The sequence below is a fragment of the Bactrocera oleae genome, chromosome 2 (assembly GCF_042242935.1).
Source record: "Bactrocera oleae isolate idBacOlea1 chromosome 2, idBacOlea1, whole genome shotgun sequence".
Lineage (NCBI taxonomy): Eukaryota > Metazoa > Arthropoda > Insecta > Diptera > Tephritidae > Bactrocera > Bactrocera oleae.
Genome location: NC_091536.1, coordinates 23,369,256 through 23,396,873, shown reverse-complemented (window position 1 = coordinate 23,396,873; position 27,618 = coordinate 23,369,256). Strand labels below are relative to the sequence as shown.

Genomic DNA, 27,618 nt, shown 5'->3' with positions numbered 1-27,618 from the left:
ACCTCTGCGTGGCACCACTAATGGGCTCTCCAACAATTTTGCCAGCAAGCTCACGTTGGGAATTTCGTTTATATGCTTACCATTTTCTGTTTTCTAAACAATTCTGACACAAAAGCTGTCTTCGATTCACCATTTCTTTACTGCGTTCTTGTCAAAAATTTAACAACATAAAGCAACAACAAAGTTAGCGAGTCGAATTCGATACAAGGGAGTATCATAAAAGTGGCAAATCCGCTATCTTCAATGAAGGCAAGATATGTTTCATCACATTTTAGATAAGTTTCATACATACCACAACGAATGACACAAATGACAAATTTCGGTCAAAAATAAAAAAAATTTATATATGTATATATATTATTTATTTAAAATTGATTTTAGGGAACGTAAGACATGGACGCTGGTCGAAGTAAAATGTTTTTAGTTCTACACACATGTATGCGCGTGTGCATGTAGAGGGGTAGTTAAATCAACACAAAAGGGTATCAAACGCAAACAGAAAAAGCGTTACATATGTACCATAAGTACATACATACATATGTATTTGGTTAGAATATTTTCTTGCAATGACAGATTGTGTTAAACGTGCTCTCCTACACCACTACAGAGTTACATGATGTCTATGAGGTTCTTTGTAACAGTATCTGCCGCTATGCACCACAAGCGTTACGTTCTCATTTCAAGTATTTTAAAATATCCAATGCTGCACCGTCAATCCACTTTACACCAGATCTTTCTCTCATCACTTCTGTTTTGCGCTTCGTTGCTTTTGCCCAGAAAAGCTTTTACAGATTGAATTTACAACAGTTTAACATGCAACAATCTTTCAAAATATCCACACTCATCCAGGCGAATATGCGTGCGGGGTATTCGGTTTAGCATGCGATACCACAAATCCTTGACTACTGCAGCTGTCTGTGCAGCGATGCATTTGGTGCGCAGATGCTGAGCTGGCTTTCAGCTACACAAAGCTCGACTTCCTGGTATAATCGGCCAGCTATAGCTTTGTTTGTACAATACTTGTACATGCAGGTGTTAAAAAAAAATAAGTGAGAAAAACAATAACAACATAAACAAAATAGTGTTGGCAATTCAGCAGAAACACGGCAACAATTTTGCTCTTTCAACAATAAAAAGCAGCAGATGGCTGAGGTTGCAGCATTTGCAATTTGTTTTTCAATTTTTGTAATGTGGTATGTGGCAGGATCATGTAGCAGCGGGCGGTTGCATAAGTTGGTGGCAGCATAAATTTTTTTTTGTTGAAATACACCTGACCAGGCACGCACAAGCACACGTGATATTCAGTCAAAGGTGGTATGTGCGCACATTTTTGCCGAGTTTAGGCGGTTTTTTTTTTGTTAAATATTTTTCAAAGTGAAAAACGCTTTTAGAACTAATTATAAAATATTTTCGCTGATAGTATTTGAACTAGATTAATAAAAAATTATTGCAGTTTCGGAGCAAAGCAAATGCGTTGACGTATACTTTAATTAAAGCAGCGCCTGATTGGCAAAAATTATTTTTTCAGTTTTGAATAGTTTATATTCCAGCATATTTTCGAACAAAAAATGTCATTGTTAATAATAGAAATGGAATTTCTGCATTTCAAAGTGAAATTCTAAATGGCAGCGAATCAACCAAAGAAAGCACGTAACCATCATAGAATTAAACAAGGCTCGGCAGTCGCGAATCGATTTAACCTCGTTGTTTAAAGCAGTGGCTTTTCCAGCCCAAATAACGGGATTTCAAAACTGAATATACAGCGAATAGTGTTAAGACCAGCGTTCATCCTACAAGAACTATGAAATACCTCTGCATTTGCGCACTAATATAAAAAACGTGTAGTTCTTTATTCGTTATCAAAGGCGTAGTCAAGGAAGCACCTAAAGTAGACTTTCAACAAGCTCAAACTGCAGCACCGCCGTCTATGCATAACTAGCGAAGACAAATCTACGTTTTTAGTATAAGGAACTCAAAGCAGTTCAGCTCCACACAGAAACCACCAAGCAAGCCAATTCTTACGCTATTCAGTGTATGAAAGGATCTTAGGCGCAGAGTAAACACTTCAGCAAATCTAAAACAGCTTAAAAAGCTACGTCTTCGGGTTGGAGCGAACACAGCCAGCTAAACCGCATGACACCCACGAATGGAGTAGAGCAAAGTTTATAAAGCAAACTATCAAGAGCTTACCGCGATGTAAAATGAAAAGTACGGTATAAAATGCCGAAATGATTTCGTGCAAAAGAGCTGTAAGTCAAGCTGCTTTCAAGAATAAATACGATGCAACTGTGGCGCATATTCTAAAGATTTCTCCGGAGACGTTAAAGCAAAGGGAGCTATTGTATGTCAAAACTGCTACCTACTTTTCTTTCGCATACTGTCGGCTGGCAAGAGTCTCACGAAACACACTGCAAGGCGCCTATAGTCTACAGATGGCGTAATATAGAAAAATGGCGCTTTCTTCCCAAAGAAAACAAAATAAAGCGCAAAAAACAGACCGCGCAAACCGAAACCAAAGCAATGCGAAAAAAGCACAAATTGAAATGAGAAACTTGTAAAACATTTTCATTAAGAATCAAGAGGAACAATTGCGAAAGCAAACAACAACGCTATACCGCAATTGCAGGACTGCCTTGGCGTTCTCAAAGTGAACCGCGAAAAATGCTGTAGCGGCACAAGTGACTTATCCAACAAAGCCATTGTGACAGCTCAAATGGGGCACTTGACGTATTTTACACACTGTACTTCACCACAGCCGGAACAGCCGCCCGTTTCTGTTGTTCCAAGAAAGGCGTATTATCATTGCATATTTACGCGCAGTGTATTTGCAAAAACGAAGTTATCAAAGCCCAAAAGTATGCAACACGTTTTACATGCAACTACAAAAAGTGCAACTGTTCTCACTTGCTGAAGGCGAGAAAATGTGTGCTAAGAGAAATAAGCAAAAGAAAAGAACTTTCCACACAACTTCCAAAGTAAGCAAATGCAGCTGCCACAATAGAAAAATACGGCCAAAAGAGCTTTTGGTCGTTGTGTTGCACGGCGATCACGAATTTAATTTGGTGCATGGCAACGCCAGGGCCCTGCGTGTCCAGCGCGTTGTCTCCGCTGTTGCTGCATCGAGCTCAAAGGGGCATTAGGGCGTAGCGGCAGCGTACAGAACATTGCATTGGGCAACACAGCATACAAAGAAAGCCTACGGGAAATGCATTGCACACCTCATGCCCGCCCAGCGGCACTTCGGCTAACTCGAGTAAACTTTGCATGACCTTTCAGCATAGCGTGGCACGAATGACGGTACATTCAGCAGCCAGCGAACAGCAACGAACCGCTCGAAATATGAGTGCACTTGCAGCAAGGCGTTGAAATGAAATTAAAGGCGAGGTGTGGGCATAGGTAAAAATGTGTATATTAACGCGTAATTCTTCACAATTACTCGTTCCTTTGCACTCGAGCGCGCCACTTTGAATGTTGATTTTTTGCGCACGCTTTCCGCTCCACTTTCTTGCCGTAAATATTTGCAACACTTGCGAAGGAAGTGTGTGTGTGTGTGTGTAATGAATTAGCGCCGTTACTGGGCTTCATTTCCGTTACACATATTTTGTTTTAATTGTATACCATTTTTATTTTGCTCCGTTCACAAGCACACGGAATTTAATTTAAATAAAAGCCGACGTCTTTATTTGGGCAGCAAGCGAAGCAATTTTAATTTACTTAAAAGCGAAAAATGTTAATTACATTTGCCTTGCTGCAAGAAGCAGAAGGTTGCGTGCGCTACAAAGTAGTTTGCTGTTGTCGCCTAACCGAAAAAGCAAACACGCAAAACTTTTCAGTGGCGCTTTGAGGAAGCATGATGCCAGGATTTTTGCGTGGTCAGCGAACCTAATTGCAGTGATAACATTCAACGGGTTTTTGTCAGCTGATCAGCTGCAAGCTTGAGAGTAACCAACACATGCATATACTTATATAGCTGGGTGTTTGCCTTAACACAGACTCTTCCGGTGAATAAAACCGAATAAAAGAAATTTAATTAAGCAATATGAAAATGGAAAAAGCGTGAGCGGATTTCGAACGTACCGGAACCGCGCACGGTTTGGCATACGCTAGCAAACGACGCTCGGTTGTCGGTTATAATTATAATTAATATATGTACGTATAATATATAGCAAAGCGACAAACTCAAACAAATCATTTACAAATACAAAATTTTTTTTTTCGAATTTTTTCTCGGCAATTGCAGCGATAGAACAATGAATATGCGGTTTTTACTTCCGTCTGTGTTCCGTAATCAGTAATACATTAGCAAAGCTATAAAACTTATCTTAAGCGTGCTGCGGCAACAACTTCAATGCTCGCCCACCTGCAATTACCGCAAAAAACAAAAGCAACAAATGCCAGAAAAGTTACTGAGTCTCGCTTACATCTTTCCTCCCTGCTACACACACAATATGCTGTTGAGGTCCGTGACACAAAATATTGTTGAAGTTAGATGTGTTGCGTAAATGTACTCGCAGGTAAGCAGTTAAGCAGTTACTTCATTAACCATGTAAGCTAAGTATCTGGGGCGTCTGTGAGTCGAGTGCTGTTGTGCTGCACTAAATGCCGTAGAACGAGTACCGGCGACATGTACGGGGAGCGGTGCTCATTATAGTGACTGTAATGGCATTTTTCGACCCTCTGCAAGGCCTTACATGGTTTCTGCAACGGGCTTGCCGGCTTCATATTAACTCTTGTGCGGGTGAGACTGGAATTCTAAATCTCGAGAAAAGTTGCAACTTCAAGATACTTGTAAAATTTTGCTGCGTACAGCTTACGTGATACTTTAGAGTTTTCACCGAGCTTCGTCTAGGAGTTGCCCGGTTACGGAACGCACAGGACTGCTCGCTTTTACTTCACTAACAGTGTTCTTAATATATGTTTTTAAAGACTTGCACAGGTTGCTATTTGGAAACTGTGCCAATCTAATACGCCAGCATTAGTTTGAAATGTTTCATGTCAGGAAATCACTGCAAGTTTTAGTCTCACTTCATGCAGCCTATTCCCTCTGTACGGTTTTCCTCCCAGGGGTGTGCTTACACTCTGTATTCAGTCATTTAATTTTCACACTCCCGCCAGTGGCCGCGAGCGAAGTATTAATGCGATTTTAAACGTAAACTTATGTATGCCTGTGAGTAACTGCATAAGTGCTACACCCACGGTAGCCCATTTAATGTGAGTGCTTTTTAATTACAGAGAGAAAGTTCAGCGCGGTTTCCATGCTGAAATACTTTAAATTATAAAAAAAAAACGAGAAGAGAAGTTCCGAAAGCCATACACAAATTTATGCACTTTTTATGCGCTTTCATGCATTCGTATTTGCCTGTAATGGTTCCAAAACTTATACGAGTGTAATGTGCATTTAATTTTTTTTTTAATTTTTTATGCAAAATTTTGTTTAAATGGTTATAAAAATATTTTCAAATCCTGTTCTTCTAAATTCGTTATAAAAAGTCTAGTAAAAATAGCCTAGCAAAAACAAGTAATCAATATTATGTCCAAGCTATGCGTTTACGAGCGAATTTCGGTCGGGTAGCTGATTCTGAAGTGACAATGCTCGGCGATCGCTGTGTCACTAAGCGCGGCGAGTCGATGCCGTGGCGTGCAGCTGGCAAGTCTTTCCAAACGTCCAAATTTAAATTCGTAAATGAATTGGTCACTTTAGGCAGCTGAGAAGACGTAGGTCTGCGACGTCCGAAATGTGTTCCGGTCGTAGGTCTACTCGGTATGCCACTCGGCATTAGCTGTGCAATGCTTACGTTGTCGTCTGCCACCGAAGCTTGATCTCCGGCATCTCCACTGTACTCTGTACCAGGAAATGGTGGCGCAGAGTCACTACTCTTAGCTAGAGGCAGCGCACTGCGCGGCGATTGCTGCTCCTCGGCTATTAATTGCTTTAACTTTTCATTGGAATTCTCAAGAGCTGTAAGGTGTGTGGAGCGCACTTCGTAAGTATCGGTTTGGCGTTGAAGATTCTCATTAATGCGCGCACCAAACGTACAGCGCTCTTCCGTTAGCAATTGTTTAAGTTCATGGTAACGCTCTAGATGTTGTTGCTGCCATAAGGACTCGAGCCGCTGCATATTGTATTTAGCCTCTGATTCGTACATTGCCTCAACTTGCGTGAGGTTAACTGATTCAGCCTCTAGATGCCCTCTGTATTTGTTCAGTAGTCTCTTTACATCAGCACAGGTGGTGTAGACACTCAAGCGCTCCAATATGCTTATGCAAAGTTTGATTTGGTTGCAGAATGACTCGGATCGTTTGCGTATGAAAATTTTGATCTTTTTCAGATTGTAGGCTTGCGATACATCTGCAGACTCCATAATTAGCGAACAACTCTCCTCTAGTAGCTCTAGTTCCTTATCCAAATCACTTAGGCATGTACGTAAATGCTTCTCCTCCTCTTTTAAACTGTCTGCCTCAGTCTGACGCATCTTCAGCTCTTGCATATGCGTCTCTTGCAGTTCCCGTATCTCTTTAATCTCCTTTTCGCGTATTAGTTGACGCTCTCGTTGAACCTGCTCCGTACGACTGATTTCCTCTTGCAGGCGCAAATTTCGTTCCAAAGACTGTGCTTCTTCACGTTCACGATCGTACTGCTCTTCGATTTTCTTATCCAACCAGTTGAGCTTGGCCAGCGTCTCATTGCTAGATTTCGATTCGAACAACACATTGTCATCATCCACACCATGTCGCCAACGTCCATACAATTTAGCCTCTAAATCCAGTTTCCGTTTGATATTCTCACGTTCCTTAGCACTTTGTTCAATCTTCTCCAGCTGTTCGGTGGTAGCGGCAATCTTGCGCGACCGCGGCCTTTCGCGCTCAAGCATTTCTCTTTCGTACAGCATCTTCTCTTTTTCAAACAGTTCACGCAGACGTTCACGACGCTCAAGCTGCTGCATCTCCTTTTCGCGTGTTTCGCGACGCTGCTTTAGCTGCTCTTCCGCATTTTTGTAGTACTCTGGCTTGGTCCAGTTCTCGAAACGTGTTGTCACCTTGCCCCAATGATCATAGTAACGATTGACGGCAGCTGTACGCTCAATACGATCGTGCTCAATTTCGCGACGGCGTGCAAAGAGCGCCTGGATTTGATGGGATCGTACGGACATTTAGCACGAAGTTGAATACGCACTCGAACGTCAGTCTGTTGCAAAATGGCGGCTAAAAGATATTGAAGAGAAAAGTGAATTAACTTTAATATATGATATATATCCAAATAGTTGTGTTTAAACATTTATTATTTAAAACAAAATTATTGGCCTGTCAACAGTGAACGTTTTTTACGATTTTTTTCTTAACTACGTTTTGAAAAAAGTCAAAATAATTCAAATAATAATATGTAATACGCAACGAAATAGTTGTCACTACTTTCACTTCTTCCTACAGGAGTTTTATGATTATACGTACTTATAAATATATATTTATTAAATGGGTATTGGCTTTATTACCAACTGCTGCCAAAAGAAACAGTGTAGGTAGAATACGAGGCACTTCAAATGACTGATTTTATTCGAGTAATTAGAAATGCCGACATTCAAGAAGATTCTTATTCCGAAAATGTGATACGACATAAGGAAAATAGAGCGAGAAATAATGGCATCGCTTGTTTTTCTCTCACCAACGCGGAAGTTTCTTTTACTTGTAGTAGTGTGTGGTTATGCTAACGGACGGTAGTAAGTCATTTTCATATCTACAAGCGACTATTCTAAATTAATGATAATGTACGTTTCAATAATCCCTGAGTAATTGCGTTTTTCCGATTGGCTGTAATATGTATATATATTTTAACGAAAAGTCATGCTGCATGAAACCACAAACCACTGGTCCACTGTCGGAATGTTTAATAAAAATTAGGCAACCTCATAAATCACTCGTCGAGAAGGGTGAACACTTTACCTGTTATTAAATATTCTTAACTGAGTACAGATATTTTAATTACTGGTAGATTGAAACAAAACCACAAACAAACAGTATCTTTTAGAGGCACTCCACCTGCCCGCCGGTTTTGATGAGCTTTATACTAGAAATATGAACCAGAAAGTGGCCAAAGTGCGTGAAAGCTAGCTTTGTTGAGTTTTGCATAGCTAGCACATACTCGTTCACATGAGCATGTATATTTACCCCGCCGCGAGTAACAATAATGCGATAATGCTAATGACATTAACTGATTGCGACCAGGAGTGCAGAGTGTTGGTTGTGTTGTGGCAACAATGCGCCCAACGCGGGCGGCTAACTCACACTAATGCTATCAGGCACAAGCAGTTACAGAGTTCAGCAGAGCTTGCTGCCGGGTGTTTAGTGCTTTACATTTACTTGTGCTTTCCTTCGTTTTTTTCGTTTTTTTTTTCTTTTTTTGCTAATTAATTTCAGAGACTCTATTATGTTTTCATCTTTGCGACTTGCATTCCTCTAATGCCACTGGCAAAATAGCTATGTAAAAGTGGCATCAGCATGGCGAGCTAACGCAGGAGCAAGCCTACCACACATACAACCATCTTTCCGGCTTCCCTGCGCGTGTTCATGGTGAAGCCTCAACCCAGCGCACTGCCGAATGCATACATACAAACGTGCACACGCATACTTAGAGAGCTCGATGGCGAGTTGTGTTTTCACGCCTCGCTCGCGAATGTTGTGCTAATGATTTTGTTCACCGAGATTATTTACTCACATTTGACATGGGTTTGTGCCTTAGTGGCTTCACAACTTCACGTGTATGTGGCTGCCAATTGTCGTAGCGCGTTATATAGTATGTATTTACGCCATGGCGTCCTGGTGTGCCACGGCCTTCCGGGCAATCCATACATCCCAAGCGAGTGAGTTTCTTGTTGCCACTTATTCTTCTTCATCGAAATGTTACAAAATTTTTTTTTGAATTCCTTACACGCCCACTCGCCCATTATTAGGTCATTTTATTTGGAGACTTTAATAGCAATTTAAATGGGTTTTATGTGCGCAATAATTAAGCAAATATCACTTAATTGGATTGAATGAATGTGTATGCTGGTGGTTGCACCAATTTGTTCGCAAATAGTAAAATATTTATATTTTTTTTTTCGAAGATCTAAGGAAATTATTATATGAAAGTACCAGATGGGAAGGTAATACCATAGTAGTTAGCTAAGTAAAAAATTCGATGGGGAAATTGCAAAGTCCGTTAAACTCTCACAGGGTCTGAATTTCAAAGATGACTGTGGTCTGAGTATTGGATGTAGATGTGGTTAGATATAGATACTTAGCCTTGGTAGCATGTAACAATAACTATATATATTTCGAACAAAGGGCCGATTGAAACCGCTTTCTAGAAGGCGTTACACAAATCAAGCCCATTTTCTAATTTCCAATTCAAATTTCGATTTAAACTGTACACACTCAGCACGGCTTTTGAGCGCCGACACTGCTCTTGAATGTGCTCACTCAAGCGCAAGCATAGACTTTCAATTTTATATGCAAAATCAAAAAAAGCAGAAAATCAACGGAATAGACAAAAACGGTCTGCAGAGTGAGCGGATCGTTGGGTAAACTCAATATTGGTTACATGCATACGCCAACTAGACGCTATCATTATGCTAATGGACGCAAAAATCCGCGATTTTTGCAGCAACGGCGAAAAACTTCATTGGAATTGTGGTAATTCATGGCGGACAGACAAAGGCGCTCACGCCTTTGCGTTGATAGGCAATTTGTTAGGAAATCACTGGCCCGCAGCAGTAATACACATAGGATACATATAGATAGTGTATTCCTATCTTTTTCTGCTACTAGCAAAGAATACAAGACACAATTTGGAAGGGGTAAAATCTATTTGACGAAACCGTCAAATTGGCGAAAGATTTGCAGCATTGACGCCTTTAAAGGAAGGAAGGGTAGCGGAAATAGGAATTGGAAACGGACAATCAAGCAAGGAGCCGCAATTTGTAGGAATAACGGGAAGTCTTTATGAGTCATTCGGATGCTACTTGTTTCGCTACAACTTACAATATTCATAAAATCACCACAATAAGAAATGACAAGCAACTCATTTGAGTCAAAACGACTGCCGCTGCCAGGAAAACTACCACGCTTATTGTTTCTATTGTAACTGAAATTAGAGCGAAGGCAAGCTAATAAGCTTAAATGTGTCAAAATGATGGCAGCAAATACACATTCGCCCGAACAAAGTGGGCTGCGGTGGAAGCCGCGGCGAGAACGTAAGGAAGCGGCCTATAAAATTTACAAAATCAGTATACTTAAGAACGTCAATGGTAATCAAGCGGAAAATGTCTAAGTGAAATAAGACAACGCAGACGGCTCGGAAATCATAAAAAAGAAAACAAACGCAGAAAATTGCCGACATTATATGGAATACTGCCAAAAACGATGGACAAATATAGCTCAGCGTAGACAATTAAAGTAAGACACCAAGAACAAAAAGACGCGACGATAATGATGAGCAAGTTGGGATTTTTTTTATCTGGTAGCCAATGAAAGTCAAAAAAAAACAAAAAATACGACTACTCCTACACATTTTCACTGGCGAAGAGCAATAAAAGTTGCGGAAAGCGGGTAGAAGAGTGAAACGGTAGCCACGCGCTATCAAAAGAAGCTTCTAATGAATGCACATAGCTTTGCAGTCAGGCGGACGGTAAACAAGCGGCCTAAATGTATGGAGTATATTAGCTAAAACAATGCTACTACTACACGCGGCGCATGTTAGTATGTATTTGCTGCGCGTAACTCGCACGGCGAAATTTCAAACAGTGATTCCCGCAGTCGGTGCGCTGATAAGACACTACATCACAACGGCAATAACAATGCCACAAATGACAAGGCGGTCACGAGTAAGTAAGGGTCTGAAACGCACAGATGCTGATAAGCATTCGTTTTAGCTTCATGGTTGGTGCAAGGGAAGTGGACAATGACGACAGAGCAAGTAATGGCGTTGTGGTGGGCACAGCATAGATTGCGGCTTTGATGATGGCGCTGATTATAATGGCGATTGCAGTGAACACGACGAAATTGAACAAACGCCCAGTCGATAGGCATACTGGGTGATTTTTTTTTCACCGATCTTATTTCAAAGCGATATTTATATACGCACAAAGGCCTGTATGTACGAGTATAGCGCAGAATGACGCATCGTTGAGAAAATGCTAGGAAAGGAAAGTCCCTAAAATCTACGAAAAATTACAAGCGCCGCTTATCACAAAAGCGTTGCAAACAATAGGGGACAGATAAGCGACTATAAATGCCAGAACATCGACGGCATAGCAGTCAGTACCACAGCCGCCAAAAAAAAGTTCGATTAATAGAGCTAAAACTACCGCACAGTTTCTTAGAAAAAAACGAGAAAAACTACGAAATATTTGTGATAAGCGGAATTCGAGCTTCGAAAATACTTAGAATGCCACGAACTTCTCTACTTGCAAAACTATTGTTGGCGCTGATGCACGTGTATCTGTTACTGCTGAACGGTGCTGACACAGGTATTTTAAATATTTGGGGCAAGTATGTATACGAATAGATCTCAGTTACTGAAATTCAACTAAAAAGGGCACACGAAATTTAAACTATACAAATCTGCTTTGTTGTTGTCTCGAAAGGGTCGCAGCGCAAAACACTTACCGACACAAATAACAACAGTATAAATATTTAGGGAATTCAACAAAACCACATATATGTTATACAAGTTTGACATCACAAAATTCCAACGGCGCTTATCACTCACAGCTAACGAAAGTAACAACCACACGGCAACCGAACGCTCATTTCGCACATGACAAATGCTTACGGCGACATTCGTTCATGCTAAATTCCTCCATACCACTTGTTTTTAATAGTTAGTCCAGTGATTGGGCGTTGCTGTATTGGGTGCCGTACTCGCACCATACGCGCTTTGTTGCATCAATTTCAATTTCAAAATGAATTCCAGGTACAATTTACCGGCTGTCAGCCGTGTTCATCAATCTTCGCCAAACTTTGGAATTTTAGGCTTCATGGCTGAAGTGTAATTGAATTTGTGCCTAAACTGAAATGCGTAGGCAAATACGCAACAGCAGCTGCAGTTGCAAATATGGACGAAAACAAAAATTCAATAACGTAGTTTGGCTGTGTGCATCGAATAGTAAAATGCCTTTGGTACTTGTGACCATTAATTAAATCATTTGTAATTATTACAAAGCTAAGAAAAGTATGCGGTTTTTATTTAATTCTCGTCAGTTGTCTCTTTGAATTCAAAATTAACATTTATGGTTTAAATAGCCTATAGTAAGCATTTAAGCCACAAGCATCAATCTTTTATGGTCTCATGAATCCACTTAGAACACGAGTTTCGAGTGACTAACTTTTTCTCGCATTTTTGGTAGCGCCAACTGCAACCGCCAACACGAAGTCATCACCAACCTTACTAAGCCGCAACAGAGAAAATACAACAACTGACGTAAGTAGCGTCGACAGCAGCAACAAAGCACAATTGAATTTGAAATGGACGTCACGCAGCGCCTGGCAGGCGGCCCCGCCACTACACAACCCAACACACATAGCTGCACTGGACGGCGTTTCATATGTGATCATTCATCACACTGCAACAGCAGCAGGCGACACAACACCAACGAGTGTGTGGCCAGCGTTCGCGCCATACAGCGTAACCACCAGCAGCAGCGCGGTTGGGATGACGTCGGTTACAATTTTCTAATCGGTGGCAGCGACGTACGCGCCGAAATTTATGAAGGGCGCGGCTTCGATGTGGTGGGCGCACATGCCGTCGGCTATAACTCACGCAGCGTGGGTATCGCGCTAATTGGCGACTGGACAGGTGAGTGACGGAATAGAGTAAAAACGTCGGAAAAAACTCTTAAAGCCGCAATACCAGTAGTATGATAAACTTTATCTGCAAAACAACAATAGGTTTGCGAAATTTTTCTCGCCGCATATGTGTAGGAGGCGGCTCTTTGCAAACAGAGTTATTCATGTGTTAATTGAAAAGCATTTTTTAAATAGCGGCTTTCAACCGACGCCAATGGCGTTTTTGAAAACTTTACAGCTTTTCACAAAAACTCATTAGCCGTGGATGAAAGTTAAAGAATTACAATGAAAAGTTGCTTTCAGTGCGAAAGCATATATTGTGAAAGCGTAATTTAATCACACATCAAATGCTACAAAGAAGCAGTGATATGCTATCGCTCAATTCGTATTTAACCTACTTTATTTTATTTTGTGTTTCATTTGCGCTCTTCTTCTTGGTTTTCGTATGCCGTCAATCAGCCGACCTACCGCCACGTCCTGTGCTGGATAAATTGCAACAGCTCATAACTTACGGCACACAAATGGGCTACATACAACGGAACTACGTGCTGCTCGGCCATCGGCAAGTGAAGGCTACAGAATGTCCAGGCAACCGGCTGTACAATGCACTCAGGGCATGGCCACACTACGTGCAACACACGACGTAAGGATACACAAATGGTAGAGCGAAGAGTGCGTAAGAAGACTGACGATGATATGGATGGAGCATCAAACGTAAAATGCGAAAGTGAAATTATTGACAGAAAATTGCGTATTGCAGAGAATGCGCCGAATTTACATTTTTTTAAATTTAATTGCTATTTATTCATTTAACAAGTTATTTATTGTGTGGACAATGTAATATGATTTCTTAAAGTATTTGTGCAGAAACTTGTGCAATATACTTGTACGAGTGCAATTCATGTGCGGCATCCATAAGAATCCAATAATTTATATGCCATATTGTAGTTGTTTAAGTGCTCATATGAGAGTGCGAGTGAGTAAGAAAACAATTTATTTGAATTTTTTTTATTTATATAATATAAATAATAAAGCAAATTTTAATTATATCTAGTACAGAGCATAAACATTTTGTTAATACTTGTACATGTTCGGCTTAAACGTTATATAATATATAACAATTTTCTGAATTTTGATGTTTCGTGGTTTAAAGAACTGACCAAGGCAAATTTAGAATCATATAAGAAGTTTTTCCGAATACTACATGCATTTCTGACAGGGCACACAAAGTTTAAAAGATTTACAACAGGTAATTTTGTATTGAAGCTTCCAAATTTCTTCACGACTGACAACAATTTGCAAGTCACTAAGCTAATAAATGTGTTAAAAAAATTTTTTTGAAACTAAAACCTCTACAACTTTTTTTTTGAATAAATATACAATATGCAACAGCTTCCAGCACTCATATCGTGTTGAGCCACTTACTAACTAATCGTACAAGCTTTTAGCCAAACTAAAACAATACTTGAATTGCCATACAATAACTGCAGATTGACACTTCTCTTTCATACTAAACCTACTCAATGGCTGCTCTCACCGCCAACCGCAGATCAGCTTTTACTCAACTGTGCCTCCCCGCACCAGGCGGAGCACTAAATCAAAAACAAACGAATTTGTGGTTTCTGATTCGAAAATACTGTACACTGGCAGAGTGACTTTGTCTATACCGCGCCAGCTTATCGCAAATTGAGCGCCAACCGCCGAACTAGCTAAGCAAGCAGCATTCGTGGACGCGTGTGCGGCGAGATGCGCGGGACTGCGCGGTATTTTACGCCCGCGGCTAACTTTGTAAATCTGACATATTCCAATTTTTACAGCGTAGCCAACACACATTGATATATAACTGCGCAACATATGTGTGTGTATAGATGCGTATACAACGAAACCTTTTCAATTTATGTTACAAATTTGTCAAATGCACACAAAAATACGCCAATCGAACGCATTGTATGGATGTGTATAAATGTGTGTGTGCGTGTGTGTGTGTGCCTAACCTGTGGGTATTAGAAAATCGATATTCAATTTCTGTCGTTGACGTTTGTGTTATTTTTGTATTTCCAAATAAGTTCGCATATTTTTTCACCGAATTCAATGTCGACGTAAATGAACGAGCCTTACTAACGTTCTTCTGCGCTTTGCAGTGTTCATATGCCGTTCCGCACAAAATGTGGAACGGCATATTGTTGTAAAGTTCTCGGTGATTGAAGTGAATATAAGAAAAATTTTAGATATCAAAGTAGAAAGTCTTAAAACTGAGCTAGATCAACTGCATATCAGACATGCGTGAATGTCTAGTTCTAGACTAGTGAAAAATACGCCAATTCTCACCAGATCGTGTTCGCCAAAAAACATACAACGTTTAATAAACTTTGCAATAGTTGCGCTCAAAATCACAGTTGTCCTCTACCAAATGGGAAATTAATACTTCGTATTAAAAAAGTTGCAAGTTCTGAATTCTTCTGCGAACATATTGTAAGAAAATTTTACAAATCATTTACAACGCGGAATTTACATAGTTGTTAACTAAAAGCAAGAAAAACTGTTAACTTTGGCTGCACCGAAGCTATAATACCCTTAACAGGTGCATGTCCTATAGCGTAGAGTATAAAAAGATCTCTATCATGTTTTTTATCGGTCAGTTTGAATCACAGATATTATCACTATACGATATCGGCGGTTCCGACAGATGAGCAGCTTCTTGGGAGAAAAGGACGTGCGCAAAATTTCAGAACGCTATCTCAAAAATATCGGGTCTCCGCTAATTGCTTCTATAGGGGTTTTATCAACTTCGTATCAAACTTAATATACCCTGTTTAGAGTATAAAAAGCAAAGCTAAACGCTGATTTACTTGCTGTTGGATCACTAACAACGAGTAACACACAAATTAGTTTATTTTATATACTAAATCTGAGTGGCTAAATTAGCATTGCCACAACCATTATATATTGAGAGTACCATATGTTAGCAAAGAGTAAATACAAACACCACCACGGCTCACCATATCCACTGACTCACCCTGATTGTATCTTCTTTATTTGTCTACGTTATTATTGAGTGGACGACAACTGGGTACTTGATATAAATTTGTTCACCTACCTAGGAGAGAATGAAGATGAATTTTACCGTAAATAATTACATCGCACTATTTCCTTCGCTGAGAGCTATTTGCACAACTCAAGAGCAAAAGGGCACAAACCACGTAGAGCATCGGCAATTTTCGGCATAAGGAACGTGTAATAGTGCCAAAAAGATCTGGGCGATTACTTCGTACGTAAAGGAAACAGAAAAATAAATTGCAGCCAAAGTTAAGAAAGTCGTTAAGAAAAAAATACGTACGCACTTATTTTTACGTGTGCTTACAGAAATCAAGTGACGAAAACTCATTGGCACGTGTTGTCAAAGGAGATAGATAAACGAGCGAGGAAAAATAAATATTTCAGTGACTTTCGTGCTCACATACTCACACTCCAAGACAGTTCTAATTTCGCTCAAGTTTAATTACAATAAAATTGATTTGATGAGAAAATGTTTGTCTGCATTGAACGTTTCAGCTCGCAGTTGTTTTGCTGAAAGTAATTGCGTGCGTCCTTTACGCCTGAGAGCTGCCTAAATAAATTATTTCTATTTGATTACCTAAGCATAGCTGATTGCATTTGATGAGGTGAGAGAGGGTTTACCCTAATGTAACAATTTTCCATTATATTAAAGGAAGACATATGAGCACTGCTTAAAGGTAGAAAAATAGCATAACTTACAAATCGATAACTTATTACGGCATTTATTTTCATTATATAGGTTCAACAGCCGAAAACTTACGCGTCTACACATAAACATACAGTTTACTAGCCGCGATCCATAAAAAAGTGAAACGCGTTTAATTTACTATTACTTTACTACTAAACTATCAACCCACTCAAAACAAATTTATCCATTTCGCTTACAAAGTAAGCAATATAAGAACGAATCATTTACTCCTCTTTCAAGATGGAAGTTGGTCAAGCTTCATTCAATTTTCGACGACCTAGGAATGTTTACAAGTGTCTGTGCCTTCACTTTCGTGACACATGAAAACACGCAGCATGCCACAGCCACAACTTTATTAAACTAAATTGTTTTATCCACAAGACACCTTTGGCATTATCAAACATCTTGCCAGACTTATATATACATATATATACATATATATAAATATATATTCATTCACGAGAGGACAAATAGGATACCCACGCTACAGCCACATCCTCATACACGAACATCTGAGAGCGTGCGATGCTGCAACTTAACACCAGCAATGTGCATCGCACAACTACCACAAACCCAATGTGCGTGACTGCAAACCTGTTTCCTTGAATATCACGTGATGATGCTTGCTTTGCCACAGGCACCTCAACACCAATACCAACAAAGAAGCCATATTCCATACTCATACTTTTGAATTGCGCCAGCCATACCAATCTACTATTATATAATGCTTTGACCTCGATTCGTGTGCATGTGGGTGTGCAAAGGTAGAGGTGCAAATTTTTCATGAATGTGCATTTTAATATTTTTCTCCTAACACAATACATCATTTTGTTGGCAATAGCAAACGCAACAGCAGCTGCACCTATACACACACTCACACACTTACAAATATACACCATACATGCATTTAGTAGAGTGCTTCCAGGCGCCACTTGAGTGGTTTTCCATGACAGCATATTTGGTGATTGCGCACACTCTCATGTCATACACAGCCATTGCTATGTATGTATGCTGGAGAGACATATACTCCACGTAATAAAATTACTAAGTTGCGTGTATTTTTTTCTGCTTGTTTATTGATTTCGGTTTCTTTGAATCACACATTCAAATTCGTCTCTACTTTCACTGTTGCTTATGTGAGACCCAGTTCACGTTATCTACAAATACAAAGTCAGTTATGAGAACTTCGTTATTGGCAGAAACGTTAATGTAATGAAACGCTATGTGCGAGCATACACATATTAAGAGGTGGTAAGGTGAAGTTGCCACAAAGTTTGGTTAAAGTATTCACGTATTCATAACTTATTCACATACATTTAATGCACACTTCAGACTTGATGGCAACTCTGTCGCACATACACAGTGTAGAAACAAGCATGCTTGCAGGGAAAGCTAGAATAAATTGAAAGAAGACGACATAAGGCGACAACTTAGTGGCGCAGATAATAAAAGTGACAGCAGTTGCCGCAAATGTGGCACAAGCTTGGTAATGCAAGTTGAAATCAAAAACCGAACTCACTATAACAGTAAAGTGATATAACAACAACTAAATAAGTGTAGTATAGCAATTTGCAAGTGTAATTCGAGTACCAACAAAGCGCAAAGTGCAACAAGTGCACAGCAAGATTCGGTCAGGACTTGAAAGACAAAAGCGATGGCTCAATCTAACGTCCTTCCATTTTCAAATTAGCAAATTTCTTTATATTTGCATATGAGTGGTAAAGACTTTCATTTTTGAAAAAATTAAAATTCTCATAGCAAACAATGTGCAAGAGTCTAACCTTCATAAACTAATCAAATATTTTTTGCATACAGGAAATAAATTTAAATTTATATTATTTTCTTCTATATACTTCTCCATGATGTACAATAGTTGGATGAGTACAGTCGGCTACAGTAAGCGAACAATTTTAGAACTAAACAAGTAAGGAAGTGCTAAGTTCGGATGTAACCGAACATTTTATACTCTCGCAAAGTCAAATGGTATACTCGTTTGAGATTCCTTTGTGGATTGGCTGATATTTTCGGTAGAAGGTCAACTATAGGCACTGGGGTCCACATATTTAGTACTTAGGGGTTTGAACAGTTTTGGTTCGATTTAGACAATTTTTGGCCGCAAGGTGGCATACTTTAATTGCATTATTCGCACAAAGTTTTACCCCGATATAATCATTGTTACCTGATTTGCATAGTGGAAAGTGAAAGAATCAGATGGAATTGAAAATGGTGTTACATGGGAAGTAGGCGTGGTTGTAGTCCGATTTCGCCCATTTTCGCACTATGACATAGAAACATGAAAAGAAACATGAAGTTACGCACCGAATTTGGTTGAAATCGGTTAAGCAGATCTCAAGATATGGGTTTTCACCTAAAAGTGGGCTGTGCCACGCCCACTGTCTAATTTTGAACGCGGTTCCTATAAAGTCATCTTATACCATCTCAGAGATAAAACTTAATGTCTCTGGCGTGTTTAGTGCTTCATTTATCGCGCTTTTAGTAGTTTTTAACAGTACCGTTATATGGGGAGTGGGCGGAGTTGCCACCCGATTTCAACTATTTTCACACCGTCAATAGAAGTGCTAAAAACATTTGCTTCCAGTGAATTTTGTTATTATAGCATTAGCGGTTTAGGAGATATGCACATTAAACCTATTAGAGGCGGGACCACGCCCACTTTTTAAAAAAAAATTTTAACTGCAGATGCCCCTCCCTGATGTGATCCTGTGTACCAAATAACAGTCTTGTATCTTATTGCGGAGCTTAGTTATGGCAAGTTATTTGTTTTTGATTAATGGCGTTTTGTGGGCGTGGCAGTGGTCCGATTACGCCCATCTGCAATACCAACCGTCTCACGGTACCATGAAATATGTCTACCAAGTTTCATAAAGATATCTCAATTTTTACTCAAGTTAGAGCTTGCACGGACGGATGGACGGACGGACGGACGGACAGACAGTCACCCGGATTTCAACTCGTCTCTTCATCCTGATCATTTATATATATATAACCCTATATCTAACTCGATTAGTTTTAGGTGATACAAACAACCGTTAGGTGAACAAAACTATTATACTCTGTAGCAACAGGTTGCGAGAGTATAAAAATATGAGAAAGAAAGCGAAAACAGTAGTTTAAAAACGTGTTTATGGAGATATGGTATTTAATCGCATTAATAGCTAGAAATATTTCTAGAAGGATGCAAGCGATGACACACTTCCGGAGTGCGAACAATCTTAATAGAACTCTTCAGGCTCCCTTACACCCAGAATACGTTACTCACTCCCAACGCATTATTGGTCCACATCACTGGCTTGTAGTAATCTGTAACTCATGGCGAATTTCGTGAAGATATTTCGTCAAATATAAAAGTTTCGCATACAAGCACTGGATTCCGATTGTTCAGTTTGTAGGAGCAGCTTTTTAATGAGGAAAGGATGTGTACGAAATTTCGGATCGATAGCTTAAAAACTGAGCGACTAGTTCGTATATATACCTACACACAGCCAGACAGACGAACATGACTAAATCAACTCAACTCATCATGCTGAATAGAAATATATTTATAGGGTCTCCGATGTTTTCTTCTGGGTTTTACAAACTTCGTGGCAAACGTAATATACCAGCATATTAAACGGCAAAGTACTGGTTTTGAAATTTCTTCGTAATCGTATCAGTTGAAAATAGATGAAGAGAAAAAATTTATAGCGCGATGGTTCAGCTTGTTCTTTCACCGCGACAGCGCTTCAGTGCATCCAGCTTGTGATACAACCGACAATTTGAAAGAATTACGCTATAAACTTGTACACCCTCCAGCCTCCAGCCGCTCTTTCCCAAACCCAAAAATGGCTCGCTGGAAAAGATCTCACTCGAGTTGGCAACAAACGCTATTTGAAGACTTCGAAGATGTGTATAACCTTTGTACATATCTATGTTTATATGTATATAAATGTAGATATTAGCCTCATATAATTATAATATAAGGCTTTTCTTAGAAAAATCAAACTAATCGGAAAAGTTCCCAAGTAGAATGATGAAAATTGGCACTCTTTCCCAATCATTATTTTTTAAAATTCAACAAAAAGTCAAAACTTTCTCATCTCCTTAAAATTACTGTGGCGCGTGGCAAGTTCAATGGGGTAGCAACACGCACAGCCAAAGCAATTTACGTACTTTCAGAAGAATGTGTAATATATATGTACACATGAACACACACTAAGGCACTAATATAAGTGTATATATAAATTTCTGTATGCCGAAAAAGGCTCTCTAGTATAGGGGGCGAGAGCTTACAATTTGATTGCAATTTCTTTTTGACATTCATTTGAGTTTCTAAATAATCCTTCATATTCGTTGAATATCACGCCTTAAACAACAATAAAACAAACAAGCAAATGAAACCTTCAAATTAAAATGAAAAACTCTAAAGCTGAGAGCCGAAAATTGAAAAGCGAAAAAGAGTATGGAATTTTTAGAATTTCACTATTAAGGTCAGTTTTTGGGGAAATTGTGGGAATTGATTGACATTTTTTAAGTGAAGGCTTTTCCATACTGAACGAATAGAAATAAGAGAAGATCTGCACTAAATGTGCAGTTTAAATACTGGCAATAGATTACGAAAAATGGTATGAGAAAAAACTCATATATGACGTTCTAAATAAAATGTTGAATACTGATTTTTGAACGTTAACGTTCATTAAGAGTGTAGATTTAAGATGCAATAAGTCAAGCAGAAATTTATTTAATGCACTTTATAAGTCATTTGATTACTTTTGTTGATGAGTGAACGATTTCAATTACCTTACACTTTAAATGCGTCACTGTCATATGATATGGGTGCCACAAATGGTAGTTCATTTATCTCAGAGTGGTAGTTCGAAACTTTTATAATTTTAAGCAGCATAATGAAAATTTTAGGCGAAACGTATGACTGTTTCTTAACGGCTGGAGAAGGTCCACGAGTAAGGCAAAGTTGAAGGTCAAGTGTCAACTTTACAAGCTATAAATGAAAACTAACTTATACGCAAGCATACATACATACATACATACATACCACATCTAAAAGAATTATACACACAACTACTTAGTTAATATTTCTCCATCGGCCGACTGTAATACATAAATGAGCCGATTAAGGGACACAAGAACCAAAAGTTACAAAGCAAAAAGAAAAATTAATGCATACATACAAACAATATAATAAGTGAGAGCAAAAGTTTTGGTAACTACCCCAAATCACCGACAGCAGTGTTGATTGTTGACACGTTCGCCACCACCCAACCGAAGTATAATAAGTCGGCTTGCGGCACAATGATAACCTGGCCTGTCCTGGACGAGAACGACAATCGGTTGGTGCTGCATGTTTGAGGCACATAAATACGCTGACTATTGTGATATATAATTATTGACATGTTTGTGTGTATGTGCGCGTTTTAATGCCATTTGACGCCGAGGAAATCTCTTAGCCAAATTAAACTAGTTGTTTCAATAACTGCAAGGCGACAGTTTCGACTTCTTCTAATAAAAGATGGAGCAACGGACACCAGTTTGTGTGAGTCTTCACACGAATATCAGTATCGAAAGTATTAATAGTGTGTCGGTTACTTCGTTTGAAGCATCGCACTGTATCATGTTATAATTAAGCGCAACAACAACACGCCTTGACTATATGTCGAATATCTGTCACAGTACGGAACTTGAGCTCACTCCTAGCGCCGAGATGTGTTGATAGGATAATGACAGAACGTCACGCTTGACGACGTACGAACGGAAACTATGTCAGCGTGAAAACTTTTGTGGACCGAAAAGCTTCTTTTATGCACCAGCTTAATTTCGTTGTGGCTATTTTCCACGCCTTTTGTTCATTTGGCAGACTTTTTGTCACAGTGGCCGCACAGCTGGTGGCAACAACTTGAAGGTGGCCACAAAAGTAACTATAAGCGAATTAGCCCTGGCGGTCGTAATTAAAAAGGAAAAGCGAAAAAAGAACAAAATACAAAGTACAAAGTACAAAAGGGAAAACAACGTACAATGAGGTATTAACTGAAAACACAGACCCGCAAATGTTTTTGTTGCACGGACGCACAAAATGAGTTTACCGCAGAGTAATATAATAATGAAGGCCGAAAGGAAATGTTTAACTGATATAAACAGTTAAATGGATTTTGAGGCTCAGCTAAAGGTTTCCATTTATACATACAACTAATACTGGTCAGTACGTTTCACTTTGTTTGAATTTTTCAGCGTTGTTTATTATCAAGATTATGAACTTGCAAAAAGCTCTAAGAGATTAGCATATTGACGGGAAACAAAAGCTGAAAATTTTAATTTATTAAGAAGTTTTAATCTCAGTCACCATACAATGTATAAAATAGTTACGGATCTGCGAAAGCTTCTAATTTTAGCATTTTCCTAAATGTCAACAACAAGAATATTTGTTGTGATGTGCGACTTTAGTTTTAACAAGTTTATAACAATTTTTTCCCATCTTTAAACTGCCACGCATGGCTCAGTCAATTACAAGTATTTATCAAGGGGACTTTTTATTTTTAGTATTGGCATCAAGGGCAGTAAACAACAAAATTCCGAGAACAATGTGACTTTCTTAAGAAATTATTCACACTCGACTCACTACTTAAACGCGTGTGAATAAAGATTTATTTAAAAATACATATTATATAGAATATTCAAGTAAAAACAACTTAACTGTTAACTTTAAGTATTATCTGCTTTGAAATTCGAAGAAGTGTCTCCTTGGTTAGAGCTTAAAGGGTAGATTTCATAAAGAGTAAATATATAATGTAATATATGAATGCAATAAAAAACAAGTAAGGAAGTGCTAATTTCGCGTGCTACCGAACATTTTATACTCTTAACAACTTGCAAGGACCAAAGCAGGGAAAATACCTTCATGTTTTAGAATAACTTTATATCAAAAAATGTTTCAAAACAATTAAACATTCATTATTCGATGAAATCGTAAATGAATTACAATAAAATTTAGTATTTTATTAATTATATCATAAGTCATGGACTCACTAAGTTTTATTACTATATTTTACTTCGCGTCAGCTAAAATTCTATTAAAATCATCTTCAACAGAGATTTATGGGATATAAACTCAACTGAAGAAACTAAATTTAATGTAATGAGTTGATGTGAAAACGTCAAGCAGAGAATTCATTATTTTAGGGATATAAGGCTTGGAGCAATGTATAGACCAATTACATTCATATTTACACACAATTTTTAAGAAAACTTGTTCATTTAATTTTATTAAAGTATCACACATTTTGTCAGGTGGAAAGTGGGAAATTATTATACAGGCTATATTGTGGACAGAGAAAGGGTTGAGCTGATTGAATTAATTTTGACATTGCTGAGATATACTAGAGTTAACTGTCTCTGCCGCATTTCGTTATTTATTTATCGCACGTTTAGTAGTTTTTAACAAAACCGTTGTATGGGGAGTGGGCGGGGTTATCATCCGATTTCATCAATTTTCACATTGCTGAAGGAAAAGTCTAAAATAGGTATTCAGTGCAAAATTGAGTCATATGCTTGAATGGTGTAGGGGATACATACATACATTATACTTATTAGAGGGCAGTACCACGAAAACTTTTAAAATGTTTTCAACCCTAGATACCCATCGCCCATCTAATATACCAAACTTATTATGGTACCAAGGAACATGTGTACCCAGTTTCATCAAAATATTTTATTTCATACTCATGTTACAGCTTGCACGGACGCACAAGCAGATAGTCAGCCGGATTTCAACTCGTATCGTCATCCTGAACATATATATATATATACCTTATATCTAATTTGATTATTTTTAGGTGTTACAATCAATCGTTAGGTAAACAAAACTGTTATACTCTTTAGCAACATGCTAGAATGTTTTATCGGTTTAGCAGAACAAATACACACTAAATGATACTAATAAACTCCAAATTCTATAATCCATCCTGTCAACATATTTTTTCTAACACTTCCATATCTGACATTAAAAAAATTCGAGAGCCTAGTTTAACCTAACGACCGTTGAACAGTTTAACTGCGTCATTCCTATCAAACAAAATAGTTCTGAGTACATAACAGGTCAACATTTTTCGTATCCTAGCTTGTAGCTAGTCTGCAGGGACATATTAGCTTTGGTTTTTGAATTCGTATTATCTGATTCCTTTAAAGCATGGAAATGAAAATTGTGGGCATGAATTGCAAAACAAAGAAAAAACCATTTTCGCAAAATTTACCAAACTACTTGTAATACCTTTGTAAAATTTACTTATTTGCATGGAAGTTATTATACAATTTGAGTTAATTATTCGGATGGCAGTGAAATATTTCCACATCATTAACTTGAGCATTTCATTAATAAATAGTAAGTTATACAGTGTTGCATTTCCGCGTCATTAGCGAACAACAAGTACAAGTTAAAATGCACTCGATTGAAGAAACTAAATTTGGTCTACCGACGGGAGAAAGCAAGCTAACATACAAAGCAACTGATAGCAACCTGCTGCCGGCTCTACATAGCCAAGCAATTTGCAATTGAGCTTAATCCCTGTACAAAGCCAGAGCATCGATTACTTACCTACTAACTAGCTGGTGAGCTATACACGCGTGACTGGCTGTCAAGTCTCACTTAGTCTTGCGGGCAACTCGCAGCTCAAACTGAAGAAGTTCTTAGTCGCTGTGTGGATGCTAGATTGACTATTGGAATTTGTATTTGGCATTAACACCATTTATGCGAATCTCGCTAATGGACTATTGACATGATTAGACTCTATGTAGCAACACATGCTCAACCAGCTCAGCTGTGGGATTTTCTGTAGACCATGGTAAACACTTGATTTACGATTGTCTATAGTATTGTGCAATGCTTTGCTGTTGAATACATGTAATATATGCACATAACCACCTAAAGCAAACACATATAGAAGTGAAAATAAAAAAATAAAACAAAACAAGAAAAATTGTGAATAACCTTATTTAATTGAGCACCATATGTTATCTGATGAAAACAGCCGTTTGTAGTCTAAACAAGCTAAAATCGAAGTTAAACATTTCGTGTGACCTAAGTGATAAGTGATTAAGAAATTTACACTGATCTTTGCGAACGTAATAAAGAGCTTGTAAATATACTTGTAGTCGAATTTCAGTTAAGCACGCCCAACCTTAAATTCTTACAGATTTTACTTTTTAATTATTTTCAACTCTTCTCTTTCTGGTCCATAAAATTAAGAACAAAGCTTTTTGACTAATAGCCTAATTCGTCTACTACATCACAGCGTCTGGTTTCGCGCATAGTTATAGCGAAGCGGTTGAAAATCTCCACTAAAACATACTTTATTCATTTTACAGCAATAAATTATAAGCATTCACTAATAACATTAATAATGGTTAAAATTGACATATAAAAGCTGACGCAATTTTCGCACTCAACACATTTGAGCACGCGACATTACGGTCATCACTTGGAGCGGCTTTGTCTATTACCAATTTGCTTGTAGCCAAGCGCTTAAAACGTGATATATTATATATGTAAATATAAAAAAAAAATCGCCTGCAAAGATTAAAGTAAAGCAGGAAAACAATGGCTGCACGCGCTGCACGCGCTGCTGTAGTAAGTGCTCTTATGGCGCTTTCGTCAATTTGTCTTCTAGAAGGACATATTACCACCTTCGCCGGTGAGTATGATGGGAACGGTATGCTCAATAAGTGTGACTACAAAACTGCATCACTACTGAGCCACAAATAAGCCGACGTTTCGAATATGCTGCCCCAACCAGTGCATACAAGTTCGCTTTTTCAGCTCCAACAGAGATCGGCGACATTCAATGGAAGTTGATAGAACGCAGCGGTTGGTGGGCACGTCCGCCAAAAGATCGAGTGGCTTTTGCAGGAGCCGCACCGTTCGTCATCATACACCACTCCTATAAGCCCGGTGTGGCTCAATCAGAATCGGATTGCCGTCTGGCCATGCAGCAGATACAAGACCTTCACATGGAGGAGCGACATTGGTCTGATATTGGCTACAGCTATGCAATTTGCGGTGATGGCAATGTATACGTGGGCCGCGGTGCCAATGTGGTCGCAGCTCATGCGCCACGATACAACAATCGCAGCATTGGATTGCTGCTAATAGGCGGTAAGAATAGTTACGATGAGACAATAAAATGGCGACGTTGATGTCGTGTTGAATTGTTGGTCCATTTGAAGCTAATTCAGAGACAATTTTTTATGAATTTTACAGAAGAGCTGCCACCGTCGCGGATGATGAAGGTGGCACTGGACTTTATACAATTCTCTATAGATTGCGGCTTTTTGCGTGAGGATTACATTTTATATGGACATCGGCAAGTGCGCAATGGAACCATCTGTCCGGGCGATGCACTGTATACCGAGCTGCAGAAATGGCCGCATTGGCAAGAGAATGTAAATGACATAGCTTAATTGTAGTGTGTGGGAGCGGGATTAAAGTGAATAAAGTAAGTGCCGAAGTAAAAGTACAAATAAATTGTAATATTATTGCAAAAATTAAATTTGCTGTTTCGTTTCGTATATGATTCTGTACTACTCTAAGGGTACGTCCAGTGAAATGTTGATTTGTTTCCAAAAAATCAGCAGTTAGCCGCACAACAGGAACCAGCATACGCTTTTTCTGTTGCGCTAGAGAGTCAATGGCCAGTTGCCCGGTAGGAAGTCAATTAATGAAGTTTTTTTAAAAGCCGTACACATTTATTACATCTGCTGAAATGTGATATCAAACGAGAAAAGTTGCAGTTATTTTATGAAAAACTGATTACACTAACAAAGTTGCTTTTAAATTGTAAAATTAAGAAATTATATTAAGATGTCTCCACAATATCCGTTCTTTCGAATCAAAAAAATTTTAAATACCTCATTTCAAAATAAGTTACAATTAAGTCTAACTGCTATTATCCGTATAAACTAATCCATTCTTCTGCGACTTCGTTGACGGCCGAGAATGAGCTGTGAGCAACGTAGCTTACTTAAACCAAAGTTGAGAGAGTGTGACTGTG

The 27,618-nt window shown here is 38.7% G+C and overlaps 2 protein-coding genes and 1 pseudogene across 6 annotated transcripts in view; 2 read left to right on the top strand and 1 right to left on the bottom strand.

Annotated features, from left to right (window-relative positions):
• Nucleotides 1-5,377: 5,377 nt before the first annotated feature.
• Nucleotides 5,378-27,618, bottom strand: part of LOC106618116 (trichoplein keratin filament-binding protein) — a 76,512-nt gene continuing 54,271 nt past the window's right edge. For 4 of the 5 annotated variants that reach the window (XM_036377350.2, XM_014235699.3, XM_014235700.3 and 1 more), the window contains one exon: nt 5,378-7,203. In XM_036377350.2, the coding sequence (XP_036233243.2) occupies nt 5,529-7,151 (1,623 nt within the window). In that variant the 5' untranslated portion in view covers nt 7,152-7,203 and the 3' untranslated portion in view covers nt 5,378-5,528. Of the gene's footprint in view, nt 7,204-7,490; nt 7,574-27,618 lie in introns of those variants that run through there. The other variant, XM_014235702.3, reaches the window with a different exon arrangement.
• On the top strand, nt 11,003-13,880 carry LOC118683706 (peptidoglycan-recognition protein SB1-like; annotated as a pseudogene).
• Nucleotides 25,180-27,117, top strand: LOC106618105 (peptidoglycan-recognition protein LB). The gene is made up of 3 exons (XM_036377358.2): nt 25,180-26,262; nt 26,388-26,723; nt 26,829-27,117. Exons 1-3 carry the CDS (start codon nt 26,169-26,171, stop codon nt 27,026-27,028), a joined length of 630 nt encoding a protein of 209 aa, XP_036233251.2. The 5' UTR covers nt 25,180-26,168; the 3' UTR covers nt 27,029-27,117.